The sequence below is a fragment of the Monodelphis domestica genome, chromosome 7, assembly GCF_027887165.1.
Source record: "Monodelphis domestica isolate mMonDom1 chromosome 7, mMonDom1.pri, whole genome shotgun sequence".
In the NCBI taxonomy this organism is placed as follows: Eukaryota; Metazoa; Chordata; class Mammalia; order Didelphimorphia; family Didelphidae; genus Monodelphis; species Monodelphis domestica.
In genome coordinates this window covers 57,095,246-57,116,026 of record NC_077233.1, presented here as the reverse complement: position 1 = coordinate 57,116,026, position 20,781 = coordinate 57,095,246, and the positions used below count along the sequence as shown (strand labels likewise).

Genomic DNA, 20,781 nt, shown 5'->3' with positions numbered 1-20,781 from the left:
AAGAGACAGAAAAGAGGATCAGTGGAATAAGCTTGGGGTAAATGACCTCAGCAAGACAGCCTATGACAAACCCAAAGACCCCAGCTTTTCGGACAAAAATTTTGATAAAATTTGATAAAATATTTGATAAAAACTGCTGGGAAAATTGGAAGACAGTGTGGGAGAGATTAGGTTTGGATCAACACCTCACACCCTACACCAAAATAAATTTGGAATGGGTGAATGACTTGAACATAAAGAAGGAAACTATAAGTAAATTAGGCAAGCACAGAATAGTATACATGTCAGACCTTTGGGAAGGGAAAGATTTTTAAACCAAGAAGACTTAGAAAGATCACAAAATGTAAAATAAATAATGTTGACTACATCAAATTAAAAAGTTTTTGTACAAACAAAACCAATGTAACTAAAATCAGAAGGGAAGCAAAAAATTGGAAAATGATCTTCATAAAAACCTCTGACAAAGGTTTAATTGCTCAAATTTACAAAGAGCTAAATCAATTGTACAAAAAATTAAGCCATTCTCCAATTGATAAATGGGCAAGGGACATGAACAGGCAATTTTCAGATAAAGAAATCAAAACTATTAAAAAGAACATGAAAAAGTGCTCTAAATCTCTTATAATCAGAGAGATGCAAATCAAAACAACTCTGAGCTATCACCTCATACCTAGTAGATTGGCTAACATGACAGCAAAGGAAAGTAATGAATGCTGGAGGGGATGTGGCAAAGTTGGGATATTAATGCATTGCTGGTGGAGTTGTGAATTGATCCAACCATTTTGGAGGGCAATTTGGAACTATGCCCAAAGGGCGATAAAAGACTGTCTGCCCTTTGATCTAGCCATAGCACTGCTGGGTTTGTACCCTAAAGAGATAATAAGGAAAAAGACTTGTAGAAGAATATTCATAGCTGCACTCTTTGTGGTGGCCAACAATTAGAAAATGAGGGGCTACCCTTCAATTGAGGAGTAGCTGAACAAATTGTGGTATATTTTGGTGATGGAATACTATTGTGCTCAAAGGAATAATAAAGTGGAGGAATTCCATGAAGACTGGAACAACCTCCAGGAAGTGATGCAGAGCGAAAGGAGCAGAACCAGGAAAACATTGTACACAGAGACTGATACGCTGTGGTACAATCGAAGGTAATGGACTTCTCCATTAGTGTCAATGCAGTGTCCCTGAACAATTTCCAGGGATCTAGGAGAAAAAACACTATCCACAAGCAGAGGACAAACTGTGGGAATAAAAACACCGAGGAAAAGCAACTGCTTGACTACAGGGGTTGAGGGGATATGATTGAGGAGAGACTCTAAATGAACACTCTAATGCAAATACCAACAATATGGAAATGGGTTCGAATCAAGGACACATGTGATACCCAGTGGAATCGCACGGCGGCTATGGGAGGGGTGGGGGGGAGGAAAAGAAAATGATTTTTGTTTCCAATGAATAATGTTTGGAAATGACCAAATAAAATAATGTTTAAAAGGAAAAAAAATCCTGAGATGTACATAAAAAATAAAAAATAAAAGATGGGGAGGATCTAGGTGGGTTCAAATATGGCCTCAGACACTTCCTAGCTATGTGACCCTGAGCAAGTTGCTACAAGCAAAAGCCAATACACATTATTGATTCTATAGCAGAAGGTATGGCTTTGAGAAAAAAGAAGAAAGCTATATAGGCTATTATCAGAGATGTAAAAGTTCTGGAGGCTGACTTAATACAACCTCTTGCCTAGAGGTCCTCTCCAACCTCCCAAGCATGTGGTCATCCAACCTCTGCTTAGATACTTGTGGTGAGTGGAAACTCTCTCTACCTATAAAAGTAGCTTTTTCATCAACTCTCTTCAGGAGGAAAGATCTAGCTGCCTATAATTTTTACCACTAATTCTAGTTCTTTTCACTCGTGTCTCAAAGAACAAATCAATTCTCTTTCACATGGCAATCCTTCAGACAACTGAAGAGAATGACCATGTCTCCCCAATCTGTTCTTTTCCAGGTTAAATGTCCTTAGTTCTTCCCAATATTCCTCATATGACATGAATTTTAGAATTCTTGCCATTCTGGCTACCTTCCTCTTAACAAAATCCAGTTTCTCAGTGTCCCTCTTACAGAAAAAGAAATACATTTCAAAGGTCTCTCAGCTGATGCAGCCTTGAAAATAGCTACTCAGCTACTTGCTGAGTTTGTGCTGAGTCAATTGAAAAAGACTGCTGTTTTCTCTTCTTTTATTGCCTATGGAGCAAAGATGATTTTTTTTAAAGATGGAGCTTTATACTTAAAAATAAATCTGTTCAATGGATGTAAAAGGGTTGTTCTTCATTCTTCTCTACCCAAGTACCTTAACCCTATCCCTACCTTTCCTTAGTCTCTCCTTTCTGGAAGGACAAAATAACAATAAATATGGATAAGAGCTTTTTTTATTCATTTCTATTGAATTCCTAATGACAAATGTCCTTAGAGAACTGAACTTTTAGTTCATAGGTCACAAAGATCACAAATGCCATTTTGCAAGAATGAAAAACTGAATCATATCTCTTCCAACCCTTTTACTTTACAGAAGGAGAAACTGAGGCTCAGAGAAGGGAAGAACTGGGATGAAAACTCAGGGTTCCTATCTTCCTGCTCACTCTTCTATTACATCTTGAAATCATAGGCCATTGAACAGATTTATTTAATAAAATTTTTGTTTTACAGGTAATGAATTCTCTACTACAGAAAAGCCCAACACAGCTTACTTTAGTGATGCTGCCATTCTTATGTACTCCGGAGCCTTCTGGTCAACTTTCTCCATACAAATTCGCAGTTTCTGAAAGAGGGGAAAAAAGAGGGAAGTGAAATGAAATTTTCCATTCCAAGAAAAATTTACTTACAAACAGATCTAGATCAAGAGGCTAAGACATGCCAATTTAAACCATGATGGAAGGCAAAGGGCATATATATACACTGATTCCACAGAGGAGGAGGGGAGGGGATTTATGTTCCTGAGTAAATCAGAGATGAGTCAGGTGATAAACCAATTTGTTCAGTATCAGAGAAGAGCTGATTCCTTCACTTTTCCTTGACAATAACTATTCTCAGTGCTCTTATCCACCCTGAAGTAGGAAAACCTCAGTAAGAAATTATGGAGTCCCTGTTGTTCACCTTCTTTCATAGGTAAGTAAAAATCTGAGTGGTAATTTACAAGAAAAAAAGAGTTGGGTTAAAAAGTAACAGAAGTAATAAAGTCCACAACAAGGGATAAGGACTAGCCAATTTTCCTTCTCTGCCACAACCTCCTGCCCCCAAAAAAGGAAATCTGTGGTTCAGCACAGTGATTAATACAGCATTTTCACCCACAAGGATTTCAAAATGTTTTCTATGCAAAAACACAGATCCTAGAACAAGAAGTGCAACTACTGGCACATGGGATTCTGCTCTTCCTGCAATAAAGAGTGGAATAATCAAGGAAGATCATACCACAGGCTTGTCTGCTAAGGGAATCATTAATAATCTCAGAAAATGAAGAATGTGGGGGTCCATAAACGTGACTACCCCAGTATCCCAGAATCAGTCCTCAGACACAACATTCCCCAATCTCTGCCCACCACCAGGGATATTTTCCCAGATCTAAGCCTCCATTCAGCTATGCCTCTGGCCCTCAACCATCTTACTCCCATGCATCCCAGCCATCCTGCCTCCATTTCTCACAGTCACCGATACATTCACTTTCCTAATCACAAACTTGCAACAGTGAGTAAGGAAATCCAGGATATTGCAACACTCCCAAAAGACTAGCTAGAAACAGGTTCCTAGCCCTGAACAGGAGATCTGTAATAACTTGAAAAAAAGGAATCTGCTCTCCAAAAAATTTGTAGTACAATATAGATGTCTCCCATATGGGTACACCAATGTCCACTTGGTGCACAGCCCCCCAAAATGAGCAATGTTCCACCTCATAAAGCTTCACAATGTCAGGAGTATGTTCTTTCTCATCAATCTGCTGCTCTCTCTTAAGCAAGGCATCTTTACAATGTCCACAGCAGCGGATCCGCTCATCGTCCTTCTCATCCAATACGGAGCTAACACTGCTCACGCTACTGATGCTGCCCCTTCGAGAACCATGGATGCTATTAGGTGACTGGTTGGGACTGGTATGGGAGGTCAAAGAGGCCTCTTTGCTGGCACTGGTGAGCTTGCCTAGAAACACATAAATCACAGGTAATTCAGTAATGGCCCTAAATCAAATTTCCCCTTCCCCCATCTCATTAATTTCAGACTTGTGCATTCAAGTTTGGGATCTGAAATTTTTCCAAGTAGTTCAATGACAATAAACCAAATGCACTATTCAAATCCAGCCTCCCTAACTTTTGTGAGAAATTTCATGGGGGTGATATGCTAGAATTGTGCCTGGCTCCACACTGCCTACCAAACAAAATCCAAATAGACTCCTCAGTTTTGCATTCAAGGTCCTCTGATCTTGCCTCAATCTACTTTCCAGTCTTATTTCCTTCTGCTCTACACTAATCAAAATGAACTATTCAGTATTTACTGAATATTCCTTATATTTTCCCATATTCTTGCCTTTGCTCATACTGTTTTTATCTCATGGAATGATGTCATCTCAGGGTCAGAATTCTTCACTCTTCAAGAACCATCTCAAATAACACCTAAAAGTTCTCTTAATCATCAACCTCCTTACACTCAGTTTAAAATAAAATAAACTCACCCAAACCCCCAAAGTACTTTTTCTGTTGTCCCTCTTTTATGAAACTCATTACCATCCACCTAGTACAATTATATCTTTCTTTCTATGTCTTATCTCCCCTAAATTTCTAGAGGGTAGAAAGCATTTCTCATTCATTTTTTTCCCTTGCACAGCGTCTTGCATCATAAGCATAGTAGGACCTCAATAAATATATATGTTGAACAAATAAATGGTGAGTGGTTTTTTTCCCCAAAGTCAGAAAAGCTCAGGTAAAGTAGGTACTTTATCTCAGAGAGAAGGAAGAGTGTAAGTGTGAGGGTAGAACATGGGTAGGATGAAACCAGAGGGCTTTATCCTCTCATGAAATTCACAAGTCCTCCTCTCCTTCCCTTAACAAAGGGCAAGGTACACTCTTGCCTACTATGCATAAAGGAAAGATAGGCAGTATATGACCTATCAATGTGACATTATACCATAACTTTTAGGAAAATACTGCTCTATTCTTTAGCTCTTTTTATCTGGCTAGCATAAATTCCTGATTATAACAACAACTACCAGAATCAAAATGACAAAACCAAGTTCTTAAATCTGTACCACCAATGAAAAGACTGTAAAACTGAGACATGAGACTCAGAAAGGGAGAGACCCTCATGAAGCTCACGGCTGAATAGCCAACCCAGCCAGTCCTTCACACTCTTTACCATCATCTTAAGTACTCAAACAAGACAACAAAAATACATCCTCCAACCTGTGTTACCTACTTGCCAAGGGAAGGCTGATCAGCTCCATACACTTCTTGCACATAATTGATCCACAAAGGCGGCAATGGTGACGGCGGTTACGGATGCTGAACTTATTCCCACAGTCAGGGCAGAAAGGAACATCCTGATCATTGACCCATGGAACAACCGACTTCTCTATCGCTTTTATGAAAAACCAAAAACACAGATGTCATCCTTAAAACTAGTTTGGTCAGAGTCAAATACATGTGACAAATGAATTTGAAAAACATTCTGAACCCACCTCTTACTTTAGCAGACTCAGTATTTGTTCTGTCAAATGCTGTAAGCTATCGGAAGAAATAATTCCAGATAGAAGAGGTCAGTTAATGAGCATACTTTACATAAGACAATCTTTAGAACAATTCAACTGTCCTCAAAATTCTATCTGTAATCTATAACCAACTAACCAAAAAATAATTCTCTGTTCAACAAATTGATGAACAAAAGGATGGCAAGTGACCTCTGGGATCAATTCTATGTCATTCCAAAGAGTGTTGGTTTTTTTAGGGGGGTAGGGAGGAGGAACAAACAACTTTAGATGAAACAACATAATATACCCAGTTACCAAAGTATCAATTAGGACACCTAAAGGAAAAGGAACTGGGACAGTAAGAAGCTTTTTAATCAAAGGTTGTCATTAGTGATGATTCTAGACACAAAACAGAAAAAAGGAGCCAAATCTGTCAAATCTATCTACACAGAAAGGACTTAATGAGAGTATCTAGTCCAACCCCATTTTGTAGAGAAAGCACCAAAAAAAGTATGGTCATTTAAGACTTGTCCAAGATCACAAAGCTAGATGATGACAGACCCAGGGCTAGAACCCATGTCCCCTTATTTCCAGTTTAATACTCTTAGCATTCTTTCCACTATACCATGCTAACATTGCTGCATAGATCAAATCTCTTGGCAAAATCAGTCTATTCTTCACCTTGTGATCTTGGACAAATCTCTTAGGCTCTCTCTGAAATGGTTTTCTCATCTGTAAAACAAGTATAATAACAGCATCTACTTATAGAAATGCTATGAGACTCCAATGAGATAATATGTGTTAAGCACTTTGACAACCTTAAAGCATTATATTAATGTTAGCTATTATTATTATTAAACTCCAATTACTGCTTATTATATTATAATCTTCTTGAATTTGAAGTGAAATATTTCTACATTCACATCAGTCACACAAAGCAAACATGCAATAGTATTGATTTTTCCTTGCCTCTAATGACCAAATCTATACACATACTTGCCAAAAAAAAAATCAAGGAAAAAAATGTTTACCTTTTCTAACCTGATTATTAATTTATTGACTTCTACAACATAGTGGTCAATCCTGGCAGCTCGATGTTTTTTGAAGTCAGAAAGATGACTTCTCACAGCACCTAAGGAGCAAGAGAGAAAAGAAATAATATGTAAATTCTAATTAATCTGCAGAGCTCTATATCACTTAAGTATAAAAAACTACTCATTTCTTTACACTGTATTTACCATCTATCTTAATTCCAATGAAATTTTAAGCAGATAAAAAATCTAGGTTATAGCAAATATTTAAATTGAAAACAGGGAATCTGCCCTGAGCTGACTAGCTGCAAAGGTGGTCTCTAACAGTCTGGTCCCAACCTCATTACCTACTATTCCCAAGACAAATTCTGCTGTAGGACAAGCTAATCTGTTTATTTCTTTGAAAATTCCTTGATCACTCCTAGTTCTGAATTGTGAACCTTAAAAAATTCTCAGACCCTACTTCATAAGGTTTGGTTAAGACCATTCCCCATTTAAACAATGAAGGGATTTAGATCAGGAATGTGAAGATCTCTACTCCACCCCTACTTAAGCCTGCTTTAGGGGAAGAAACTCCTTGCTGAACAATGAAAAATACTTAAACCCATATTTATAGTAAGGCAAAAGTTCTTAAGCTGTGCCTATTTTTAGATCTAATACAAAAGGGTGCTAAGTACCTATAAAGGTCAGGCAACTTGTGAATTTACAAGGAGCAAAGAGGTGAGAAACTTACTCAGAGGTTTTTCAGGTGTGAACTTAATCAAAAGTTTAAGCCTTCTTAGGTGTGAATTAAGAATGGTCTGTCCTTTGGAAAACGTCTACTGTAATTGGTAGATGTGAGAACTTAGGGGAGGTGACATAGGAGAAAATTCCCTTTAAAAGGAGAGGGGAAACTGAGAGCAGGGGACTCTCACTGGAGCTCCCTCTGAGGAGACTCTGTCCCTCTGGGGTCTCTCTCTCAGGAAAGTCAACTAGGAAAGCTGAATTGGAGGAAGCTGAACTGGTGTCTCTCTAAACACTAGAATGCTTGCTTGGACAAATCTTGTGGTGAGTGGATAAAAGACTGACTGATCTTTCTCTTAGGGCTTGGGCCTGGGCTGGCCAGGGCCAGCCTATCTTTTCTCATTAATTCCTTTTTCTCTCTCTCTCCTTTTCTTTAATTCCTCCTTTGTATTAATTAAAATCTCTATAAAACCCAGCTGACTTGGGTATATTTAATAATTGGGAATTTTTCCCTGGCAACCACCTTATATTTGAATTAAATTAAGACACTGTCTTGAAGCCATAGTTTCTGCAGTCACAATTTAAGCCAAACCACTCTTTTAACTACCACAGTTTATGTCTTCCACTATTTTAATCACTACAGTTTATGGCAACAACTATTTTAATCATTACAGAATCCTTGTTCATGTGATTCCCCCAGCCTAAAATTCCTCAATCTACTTCAAGCATATCTCCAAGATTTCTTTCTCCTTTTGCCCCCTGGTACCAATCATTTAACACTTTATCAAATACTGTCTTGCATGATTAATTATTATGAAAAACTTATGTCCATAAGCAACATAAATATAGAGTGTGCTGGACTTAGAATCCAGAAGATTCAAATTCCATATAGCTGATATTTCCTAGCTGTGTGACCATAGGCATCTCTGTGCTTCCTTCTTCATACATGACTTGGAGATAATGATGCCTGTGGCAGACACCTCAAAGACCAGTATAAGGTTCAAAGGAGAAACATGCAAAGTGCTTTAAAAACTCTAAAGTCACACAAACACCACTGTCATTATCATTATTTCCCCAACTATACCATAAGCTTATCCTGGCTATGCTCATTTGGGTTAGATTTCCTCAGTGAATATCAACTTTCAGAGCACAAAATATGCCCAAATTTTCACAACTGTTTGCAAACAATCATGAACCAAACCGTCATGATCTAGTAAGAGCTCATATGGCTCTAAGCTTGTCTTTGGGTCTTTGATGAACAGTTTAGGTTTTCATATCTGACTGGCTGATTTTGGAACTCCCCACCCCTTTGTAGGCAAGAGTCCTATCCTCATTTGTACTCTACTCTATAATTTTACAATTTAGAATATTGCCTTCTGTATTTAGGACTGTGCAGTGTAAGTAGGAAACATACAATAACCAACAGTTATTATTATTACAGAGCATATCATACAATGGCTACTTCAGTTCAGTGAAGTACAACTAACTGAAAAGGAATCAGTAGCTATCACTGTAATTAAGCATCTCAGTAAGAATCAATACAAGTTCCTACATCAGGTAAGGGAAAAGCCTTTTCTTACCAAGTTCCTGTGGTTCCCACATGTACGGATCTACTCCTCCATAGCTGAAAGACTCATATCCTTGTGTCCCAGACTCTGACCGATCATCTTCTCGTTTCAGCAACTTATTCTTTGCTTTCTTAGCCTTCTGGACCAGACCTTGCGAAACAGTGAACCAAGTAACACAAGTGAATTGCTAAAGCCCACCTAATGAGATTCAATAGTTAGTGACAACCTCTGAAAAAAAAAAGCCAGATTTTAAAAAAACATTTTGCATGATGAAAAATTATCATTATTTTTTAAAAAGTGATACATCAGCATTTTCATTAAAGTATTCTTCTTAGGAATATACATTATTTGACAGTTTTTTTTGGTAAAGTCAACTTTGCTTGAAGATTTTTCTAGTCAAAATTCAATTTTAAAATATAGTAATAAATATATTGAATGCACATATTAGTACCAAATAAACAGGGCACAAAGTAAATGTTAAGAATTAGAAGGTTTCCAGGACTAAGTGGTGAAATCTTTCCTAATGTAGTAAAAGTACTTTGCACTTTTAGAGTTTCTGCTTTGATCTATCACAAAGATACAAAACTCTTCCATTAAATTAAATGTGAAGACACATACTTTGCAGTCAAAAACTTTATATTTTGATAATCTTCTGGACATTTCTAAGTTTCCCTCCCCACCCCGAGGAACTATATCTAAGCTAAATCTTTTCAATAAGATAAAAATAAAAATTATTTCCTCCATGAATCCTTCCTTGATCTCTGTAACCCGAGTCAGAAATAATCTGTTCCTTCTCTGAATTCTAGAAATTTGCATGTCCCTTACTCCAATTTCATAATCTATCTTGTATTTTATTTATATACACATCTTATCTGTCCAACCTGACTGTAAACTTCATAAGGACAGACACCAAGGTTTCATTCACCTTTGTGTTCCCCATAATACTTCACTAATACACAGTATATAGTACAATATATATATACATATGTATATACAAACTTTACAAACAAATAAATCAATAATTAATATATCAATATTATTATAGCTACAGAGATTTTGTTCAAAAACTCAAAAAAGAAATCCTACCTCTATCACTTAATTTGTTTTTAAAAAATCTTTCTCTTGGTAATTATAACGGATGTCTACTTAAATGTTCATTTTAAAATAAAATGATATGAATAATTTATTCATCCCAGGACCATAAAAAGTATTTAGGAAGATATATAACAGCAACCAATAGTGCGCAGCCCATCTCCATAGGTCTAGATCAGTGATGGCGAACCTCTTAGAGACTAAGTGCCCAAACTTCAATCTTCACACCACATGAGAGCGACTCCCTTTCCCCAATCAGGGAAGGGAGGAAGTGCTCCTACTGGGCTACTGGGCAGAGGGGCAGCTAATGGGAGAAATGTCCTCAGGCTCATGTGGAGAGGAAGAAGGGAATAGCCCACTCCAGCACATGTACCAAAGGTTTGCCAACTGAAGTGTAGATGTTTTAGAAGAAAACAATGAGCCAAACACAGTCATTTCTGAAGCCTGTACAAAGGAAGCTATGAACTGATTGGCTGGTAAAGCAGATATGCTTACTAAAGGCACAGAAACTTCATTTGTTGAAATACTGAGACTAATCAAGCAATCATCCTAATTATCAGTCACTTGAGGGTATTTTTTCAAGTAGCTAGAAAATCAGGTCTACCAGAACTAAACAAAGTGGTTTTAAAATTATACTGATCACCCTAACCAACAATGTGAGAAAGGTTATATGTAGATTGAAATGCACAAAAAGCTATAAAGCAGAAAACTAGAAATATTAATGCACTTTGCAAACAAGGCTATATGGTTGCCATTTTCAACAGACTGTACTATTTACCTTCTGCTGGATATCAATGATGTACTTCCTGGCAAACTTCTCAGAGTGGGGGGGGGGGGTGGCCCTTCATCAGAAAGATAATTTCCCAGGAATGATTTCTCATTCATTTATCTATTTAGTTAGTTAATTATTTATTTATTTGGTTGTTTAATTAATTATTTGTTTGTTTATTTATTTGAAAAAAATAAAAATCCTTGCCTAATACTAAGTATAAGTTCCAAGACTGAAGAGTGGTAAGGGTTAGGGACTGGAGTTAAGTGACTTTCCCAGGGTCACCTAGCCAGGAAGTATCTGAGGCCAGATCTGAATTCAGGACTTCCTGCCTTTAGTCCTATCTACTGAGCCACCTACCTGCCCCTCCTTGATTTATTTTTAAATAACCTTTTCTGAAGTAAATGAGAGGCCAACCTCAACTTTCAACTATACCTTCCCCTATTTAAGCAAAATTGTCATTCTGATAACTAGGTCCACAGTAATAAATCAAAACTCAACAATTCATATAAGAAAACTTTCTTAATTATCAACTAATGTAAACTCTGAACTCTAAAAGTGTACCTGATCCAAAATTAGCTCTTTTCAGTTCATTATTTGTGAGGCTTTCACCACCTTAAGTTAGCACCATGAAGTCTGAGCTAAAAGCAATTCTACTTCTGCTCTATCTGATGAAGTCAAATTATGCTTCATGATCCAAATCAATACTTTCTTTTTGAACATTTTGACAATTAGGTGGTAAATACATAGTTAGGGAAAGACCAGGGATAGAGAAGAGATCAGTGATTTCATTGGCAGAGGTCAGCAACTTCCTCTACCAAAGCAGGTTGGCACATTCTCTGCCAACTTACATACTTAAGAGTAACACTGAGCAGTGAACTGTTATGTCCCCCCACCACCTTCATCCCCCAGTTCAGTACATGTCAGAGACAGAACTTCAACCCGGGTCTCCTGGCTTCCAGGCAAGCTTCTATCCCCTATGCCATACTGCCTCTCTATAGTTAAGAACATATTTGCTTTTTCTCCATTCCCATCACATTCCATCTTCCTCGACTCCCCATTACCCTGTACAGAACTCTTGTAAAAATAAAATCTAGAATTATCATCTCATTTCCTTTTTGTGTGCAAGCTTGCCTGTGAAGAGGAAAGAGTCTGCCAATTCATTAAGCAAGTGGGAAAATGGCAAATGGAAGAGGAATCCCACTCTCTAGGAACCCTTACAGGCTATCAACACAACTCAAGGTAATGCTGAATGATGACTACAAATTTAACTGATGAAAACAAAGACTGTGCTATGAAAAACAAAGCATCATATCTCTCACTGCCCAATCCACTGAAAGTAGTGTCCACACTTCTTACTTTTTATCTGCCCTTTGACATCTCTGTCCTCACTGGAATGTTCTTCTTCATAATGTGACTGAAGCTGATAGAAAGATTGTAGATCCTTTAGGCACAGAGGGCAAAGAAAGCCCTCCCTCACTTCCCCAGGATCATCAAGAGATGCCATGATGATTGAATCACTTCTCTATGACAATTAACTGCATGTCAAAAAGCAAGAACAGAATCTCAGCAGTACAAGTTGTCCAGTGGCATTAGCTTAATGAAGCAGATGGTGGGGAAGAACATTATTCCTTAGATGAGTGGTTTCTTGTCAGCAGCAAAAAGAATCCTGAAAAATAGAGGGGAAAAAAACTAGTTCAGGTATTTTCACTCAACTCTAAAATCTCTTTGCACTTGAAATTTGGTGAATTAGATTTCAGAATAAGAGTAGCCTCCCTTATATGCCCCAAAGATCCCAGTACACATGACCTCTATCAGTGGTTCTAAAATTTTGGGGCCTCAAGATCCCTTTATACTCTTAAAAATTCGGACCCCAAAAAGCATTTATTTATGAACATCATATATACTAGTATGTACTGTATTATTATGAAAGCAGTTTTAACCTCAAAGACCCCCTTAAAAGGTTTTGGGGAATCCCATTAGTCCACAGATACCACTCTGAGAACCTACTGATCCAGACTCTATCTAGTCCTCAATCCTACCCAATAAAATGAGGGAAAAAAGGCTTCTCCAATAAGAAACTGATTCTTAAAGCTGCTAAAGAAATTGAGACTTGAAAAGACAAAACCAAGATTTAATCTACAATACTCATTCCAATGGTTTGTGCATTCCCTCCTAATAATTTACATGCCTCTGTTTTAGAATCATATAATTTCAATTGAAAAATACCTCAAAGGGGATCTGGGCTGCTTATTATCTGAATCGAATACTCCCTTCACAGCTTCCTAAAAAGTAGTCATCCCATCTCCATCTGAAGATTTCCACTGAAAAGAAGAAGTAAGTAGGCTGCTTCGAAGGAAGGCTATTTCCCAGTGAAATATTTCTAATGGTTAAGTAATCTTCCCTAATATTGACCTAAAATCGGCCTACAGACAATGTTAACTCTGTCAGATTCCCAGACTGGAAGAAAACAACTAAACCAGGATAACCTTAATTAAAACCATCCTACAAACGACTGGAAATAAAAGGCCCTGATGCCACAAACCCTTAGTTTAACATGAAGGCTACACTGGACCTTAGGTAGCTTTGTCTGGATACAGATAAAGGACAGAGGAAGAGGGCCACCTTTTCCAATCTGAAGGGCAGCACCAACGCAGAAAACCAACCTGAACTTGCCCGGTGTGCCCTCCCCTCCATTCTCAAGCGCTCACCCTTGTCTTTTCTACTGAGGATCCCAGTTTTTCATATCTTCCTGACCTGGACCATCCCCTCTCAGAATCCCCAAGTTTAATGCTCCCAGCTGCTGCTTCTCCCCCTTCCCAAGAGACTTGGCGTTCCCAGACGGACACAGACACTCACCCTTCCCCGGGACTGACCTAACCTGGGACTCCCACACACAGGCTGCCAAACGCCAACACTTAGCACGGAGCCTGGCACCCAGGAGGCGCTTAATAAATTGGGACTGATTGATATTGCCCCACAATACAAGCGCGCGAGCACACACACAGCCCGTGGCCCTCTCCACCAGGTAGACACATCCCCATACACACCTCGCGCGGCCCACACACATACATATACACGCACAAACAAACACATCCACGAAAGCCGGACGCGGACACACCCCCTCCCCTTTTTCTCGCTCTCCCCCCTTCCCCTCCCTCCAGCCTCACCTTCCGCCCCCTGCGGTTACCTCCTCCCTCCCCGGGAGGCTGTGGGACTGAGCCGGAGCCCGAGCGGCTCAAGATACGATGCGAGGAGGGAGGAAGAGGTTCACTCAGTACCGCTGCAGGCGGGTGAGGGTCACCGGCTGGAGCCGGTGCCGCTGGCGGCTCGCCACTCTCCCAGTCAGTGGGCTGGGGCGGCCATCACGCATCCATCCCTTCGGCCATCGGCAAGAGAGCCTGCGCGTAGGAGAAGCACGCCCTTATCGAGCACCGAGTTATCGAGTGAAGCACGGAGGCGGGGAGGGAGGAGAAAGGAGGGCGAAGAGGCAGAGGGAGGTGAGCTTCTGCGCAGGCGCAACCGGGCAGGCGATGGGGACAAAGAAGGAAGGGGAGGAATTGTGGAAAGAGGAAAAACTGTAGAGAGAAAGAGAATGTTTGGTAACTTGTTCCTTTGCTTGGTCTCGTGGCTCTAGATTTGGAAGAGCGCTCAGAAGCCAGCTGGTCCAAACTTGACACATGGCGAAACTGTCCCTCCATCTACACGCGCATACATACACATATATACATATGTGTGTGTATATGCATACATAAGTATATGGTTAACGATTATATTGAGTTCTATAATTACATGTAGTAATAGAGTTTTGTGGTAGTTTTTAACCCATACCTCCTTCTTAGAATCAACACCGGTGCTAGGGCAGAAGAGCTGGTAAGGACTTGGCATATGAGTGACTATAGTGACTTGCCCAGGGTCACACTGCCTAGAAGTGTTGGGTCTGATTTAAACCAAGTCCTCCCAACTTCAGGCATGAACTTCAACTCTCTACACTGAGCCACTTGCCTGCCCTCCCCCTCCCCCCCAGTTATATTGTTATATATGTAGTTTTAGATAGTTATGTCCTTGTAGTTCTATGTATAAAGTTCTAGGGAATTATTATATGTAGATATACAGTTATATAGTTGTAGTTATATGTTACTTATTTCTGTAGTCATATACGAGTGTATGGTTATTTATATATAGTTGTAGGTCTATAAATTCTATATAGCTATATGTTTATAAATGTAGTTATATCATATAAGTCTGTGTTTAGGTATGTCATTATATAGTTTGATATAATTGTATAGTAGTAGTTATGTGGTTATATAGTTATAAAATTATGTAATTATATGTAGGTATATAGTTATACTAATAAATATGTAGTTATACATATATTTTATGTACAGTTATATAGAATTGTGTATTATTATATAGTTATACATAATTACATAATTATATATAGTTAGATTGTAGTTATATAGATTTTATAATTATATCAAAGCAAGCTACTGACCTAAATTACCATCCCCTGAAACCCAGCAGTTATATCAATAGTTATATGTAGGCATATAGTTATAGTTAAGTAGTTATATATAGATATATAGTTATCATTAAATATGATTACATAGTTATATAGATTTGTATTGATTGATTGGATGGGCAGGTGGACAGATAGATTAGATAGAGTGATCAATTTCATTTCTGGCCTAGAATATAACAAATTCAACTCAGCTCTTTCCATCTGTGGAAGATTTTTCCAAACCAATCCAGGTTCTAAATCCTATGATTATAGATAGGCTCCTATGACTACCTAATAAGTAACCCCTGGCTTGCTGTAACTGGCCAGAAGCTGTTTGCACTTTCCTGAACAGTGAACTCCAGGTCAGGCCTTTCTCTTGTTCCTCAGTTTTAGAAACATCAGCCAATTCAAAAGAGCTCCAAGCTAGCCCACTTTGAGGCAGACCGGGTCCATTTCAGTGTTCTTTCTGGAGACAAACTAGCTAGACAGTGGCTTCAATTCACATTTCACAATGTTTTTGTAACTTTTCCTAAAGAAAACAGCGTATTTTCACATTTGGATAGAGCACTAGACCTGGAGCCAGGAAAATCTGAGTTTAAATCCCACCTCAGACACTTAATATTTGACTTTAGGCATATGTTGGTGAACCTATGATACACGTACCAGAGCATGCTGTTCCCTCCCCCCCCCCCAATCCCTCACTCTACACACGCCTGAGGACATTTCTCTCATCACCTGCCCCTCTGCCCAGCAACCCAATCAGAACGCTTCTTTCCTTGTCTGGGGTAAAATGGAGGGCTCACATGCAGCCTGAGGGTTGCAGTTTGGGCACTCGATCTCTAAAAGGTTCATCATCACTGTTTTCGGCAAATCAATTTGCTTCTTTCTACCTCTATTTCTTCATCTGTAGATGGGAATAATAATCACAGCAATATCCCAGGATAATTGTGATGATCAAACAAGATAATATTTGTAAAGTACTTTGCAAACCTTAACGCTATGTATAATATATATTTAAATGTTAGTGATTATATTATTATTACTATCATTGCAGTGCCCCGTATATAATTCCTGTCAAGAAAAGAACCATTTCTTCATATGAATCTAGTATAAGGCTTAGTTAGACAAGATGGAATTTTGGTTCCATTACTTGTTTTCTGTATGACCTTGGACAAGCCACAACCCTTCACTAAACCTCAACTTTCTCTTCTTTAAAATGTGAATGTAGGACTACTTGAGAAGAAGTATGATAGAATGAGTAAGGTACTAACCTTAAAGTCAGGAAGGCTTAGATTCAAATCCCATCTATAGATACTGACTGTATGACACAGAGCATATCTCTTACTCTCTTTGTGCCTCACTTTCCTCATCTGTAAGATAAAGGGCTTGAAATGGATTGGCTGCAATCTCCCTTCTATCTCTAAGGTACAACCTATAATTTCTACGACTATCATATGATTCTTTAAAACCCTTGCCTTCTGTCTTAGAATCTATACTAAGTGTCAGTTCCAAGGCAGAAAAGCAGTAATCTTCCTTGGCTAACCTTTTCCAAGTTGGAGGGCCCAGAGGGCAAATTCAAGCTGCCTACGAGTCCCTGCATTACTGGAGAGAGCTGAGGGAGAACGTGCTTGTTTTTGGATGGCTGGACAGAGGGCTGGGACATACAAAAAATGTCCTTGGGTGCCGGGAAGAAGAGGAATGGAGCAGCTCCCCAGTGTCAGTTCTGCACGCATGCCATGTCTTCACCAACACTGGACTAGGTAATTGGGATAAGTGATTTACCCAAGGTCACATAGCTAGGAAATACTTGAACCAAATTTGAACCCAGGGCCTCCCGTCTCTAGACCTAGCTCCCTATTCACTAAACCACCTACCTGTCCCTATCCTATTATTTTTAATGGTCCTTTCCATCTCTAAACTCGTATAATTCTTGGAATCAGGACTTCTGGAAAGCATATCTCCCTCTTTCACTTCATCCTCCAAAATATATATAGAGAATTTTAAAATAAATAAATAACAGCAGGCTAAATGAAGGGGAGAGAGAATTGTCATTCTCTCGGGGGTGTGATCCAAGTCTTTCACAAGCAGCATAAAGTCTTTTGGCACAAGGTGAGAGTTGCTAAGTGGGAAAAACAATGTTCTATGTAAATTTAACTGGAAGGCTTACAAGCACATTGTGTTCATCACCATGCCCTATGGCATTTTGCCATCCCCAGTATTGATGAGAAGAAGCGTGATGCACCTGTCATCTTCTCTTCCTGAGTTCCGGTTGTTAGTTCCACAATGATTGGATTTCAGTGATGCCTAATGAATGACAGTGTCCAAGGTGCTGAAGGTGATGAAACTACTCACTGACTGTTAAAGAATTGTGCAAGAGAACATGATTGGAAATAGTGTCTTGATGCAGCTGAAGAAAGAGAGCTACTTGAAGCTTTTATACATAGAGATGGGAAGGGACATTGGAGCTCTGGCAAAGCCTCTTATTCAATCACCAAAAGTTGTCTCTTCTAGTCTATCCAAAGCCATTCTTGGAGAGCAACAAGACATCAAGAAGAGCCTTTAAAAAAAAATCTTGGGGACAGCTCGGTGACTCAGTGGATTGAGAGTCAGCCTAGAGATAGAAGGTCCTGAGTTCAAATTTGGCCCCATACACTTCCTAGCTGTTTGACTCAGGGCAAGTCATTTAACCCCCATTGCCTAGCCCTTACCACTCATGCCTTGGAACCAACACATAACATTGATTATGAGACAAAAGGTAAGGGTTTTTTTTTTTAATTCTTACAAGGAAAAAGGGGAAATCTTCCCTGCAACAGCAATTCTACTTAATGGTCTGCACTCTGGGAATGTTTTCCTCTCTATGTCTATCTGCTAAAAGACTTCTTGTCCTTCATAACACTTCATGAAACCTATGATTATAATCTGCCTAGATGGGGCCCTCCTTTCTCTGGTCTTCTGCAGAACTTCATTTGAACCCCTCAAATATACATATCACATTCTCTCTTATAGTATGAAATAATATATGCAAACTGTTTTGCAAACATTAAAGCTACATAAATGCTAATTATTATCTGTATATGAATTTTTCCCTACTTCTTTTTGAAGCTTTTCAAGATCAGAGATATGCCTTGATGCTTGTCTATAACACCATCATAATCATACTCATCAACAACTGTTTATTAGGCACCCACTGTCTACCAAGCATTGTGATAAGTTCTCTGTGATAGTCTCTGCCCTGAAGGAGCTCATATTCTAATAGAGGAGAAATCATGCAAACAACTGTATAAAAATTATATACAGTAAAAATGGAAAGTAATTTCAGAAGGAATGTACTCTCCTTGCTTCTTCAGCCTAACTTTAGCAGAGATGCCCAGGATTTTTACAGAATAGGAACTCAGTAAATATTTGCTAAAAGAATAATTCAGAGCATGATGAAAATGTGAGTAAAGGTCAGTGCTGCTGGTCTATGTGATGATAATTGACATTTACACCACATTTTAAAGTTTGCAAAATATGACCACCTTTTCAACAAAACCTTCTCTGATTCTGCTCTCTCCCCCGTCAAATGACAAAAAATATACATATCTTTATATATTGCATCAACTCAAGTAGAACACAAGTGCCTTAAGATCAGGGATTGCTTTTGTTTTATTGTTATAGCTCCATGGCCTAGGACACTGTCTTGCATTTAGTGAACATTCAATAAATGCTTGTTAGATTGGATTTCTCTTTTTATCATGACAACTCATAGTATCTATTTCACAGGTAGATGATTCCCTTAAAGATAAAGCAAATTTTATCTTGGGGTCTTGCACCATCTTCCCTTTGGTCCAGGATTTTATCATGTGGGTAATCCTTCCAGTGGTGAAGGTCACAAAACCCACACATAGCTTCTCATCCTAGTCAATATTTTTTCATACCCCCCATAAATCCTCTGTAGGGGACTCGTCAGCCTACTGGGAACCTTTTTCTTGAAAATTGGTAGATGATGATGATAAGTACTTGTTGATTGATTGACTGGTTTTGTAGATACTAAAAGGGTATCCAAATTGCTTATCAGTTCCCTTTGCTCTGTCTATATAAATAACCCACTGACTTGTCCAATCATACATCTCTCTGATCATATCCTTTACTCCACCTCTCCAGAACAATGAATTATTCCATAATAATATGCTGCAGTTTATTCATCCCCATCATCCCTTCCCATTGAACATTAGGGATGGCTTCCAACCTTAATTCTTCAGAAACTCAGGCATTCCTTGACTCATAGCCATAGAGGATCACTTAACAATATTTTGTCATCTTCCATCTTCAAATTTACTTTAGGTAGCCTTGGACACATCACTAAATCTCTGAGTCTCAGTTCCCTCATCTGTAATATGGGAAAGATAATTTCCTTTCTCACCGAAGGGTTACAAGGATCAAATGAAATAAACGATACGAAAGAAGTTTGAAGAAATAACACTGTCTTATGATAGTAGCACAGGATTTTCAAGAACAAAAGATAATGTTTTTCTTGTATTATTATTAATATTGTTTCTTCCCATGAACACAGTCAAGAGAAAGATCTGGAGCCAACAGACAAAATCACAAGATTTAGAGCTAGAGAGTGCCTTAAGAGATCATCTAATCTAATTCCTTCTGGAATTAAAAATTATAAATCATACATTATCCATCTACTATCTGCTAGGCAGTGAAGATACAAAAAGAAAAATCTCTGCCCTTACAAAACTTAACCTTCTGTTAGAGGACATAGCATACATGTATATAAGTATATCCAAAATAAATATAAGGTAACTTTAGGGGGGAATTATAAGCAAATGGGAAATCAGGAGAAGCTTAATAGAAAATATGGAACCTGAGAAAAATCAGTGTTCTTAGAAATGAAAGTCAGGAGAAAATACATTCCTGGCTTGGAGTATAATTAATGTAAAAACATAGAGAAAGATTGGAGTGTCATGTGGAAAAGCCATCAAGAAAGTTAATTTAACTAGAGTATATGGCAAGGAGAAACAGAATAGGGCTGGAAATAAAGGTTGGAACCAAGTTTTATAGGACTTTAAATGTCAGAGGAGTTTATCTTTGATTCTAGAGGTAATAGGTAATTAGAGATAATGGGAAACCACGGGAGTTTCTTCAGTAAGGAAGTGGCATGATCTCTCTTAAGGAATCCCCTTTGGCAGTTGTGTGTAGCATGGGTTGGAGAGAAGAGACACTTGAAGAAGGAAAGCTAATTAGGAAGATATTACAATAGTCTAAGTTAGAGGTGATAATAGCCTGAACCAGAGTATTGGTCATAAGAGTAGACTGAAGGAGATGGATACAAGAGGTAATATGCAGGTAAAATTAACAAGACTTGCAACTGATTGGATGACT

The 20,781-nt window shown here is 38.5% G+C and overlaps 1 protein-coding gene across 6 annotated transcripts in view; it reads right to left on the bottom strand.

Moving 5' to 3' along the window:
- RBSN (rabenosyn, RAB effector) overlaps window positions 1-20,781 on the bottom strand; it is a 42,588-nt gene that overhangs the window by 15,507 nt on the left and 6,300 nt on the right. For 3 of the 6 annotated variants that reach the window (XM_007500263.3, XM_056804699.1, XM_056804700.1), the window contains exons 2-8: window positions 12,267-12,576; window positions 9,059-9,196; window positions 6,756-6,856; window positions 5,716-5,761; window positions 5,454-5,615; window positions 3,940-4,184; window positions 2,744-2,814 (exon numbers count right to left, since the gene is read on the bottom strand). In XM_007500263.3, coding sequence (XP_007500325.1) covers window positions 2,744-2,814; window positions 3,940-4,184; window positions 5,454-5,615; window positions 5,716-5,761; window positions 6,756-6,856; window positions 9,059-9,196; window positions 12,267-12,414 — 911 coding nt within the window. In that variant the 5' untranslated portion in view covers window positions 12,415-12,576. Of the gene's footprint in view, window positions 1-2,743; window positions 2,815-3,939; window positions 4,185-5,453; window positions 5,616-5,715; window positions 5,762-6,755; window positions 6,857-9,058; window positions 9,197-12,266; window positions 12,577-13,136; window positions 13,233-13,766; window positions 13,915-14,077; window positions 14,356-20,781 lie in introns of those variants that run through there. The other 3 variants (XM_007500261.3, XM_001376511.4, XM_056804698.1) reach the window with 3 other exon arrangements.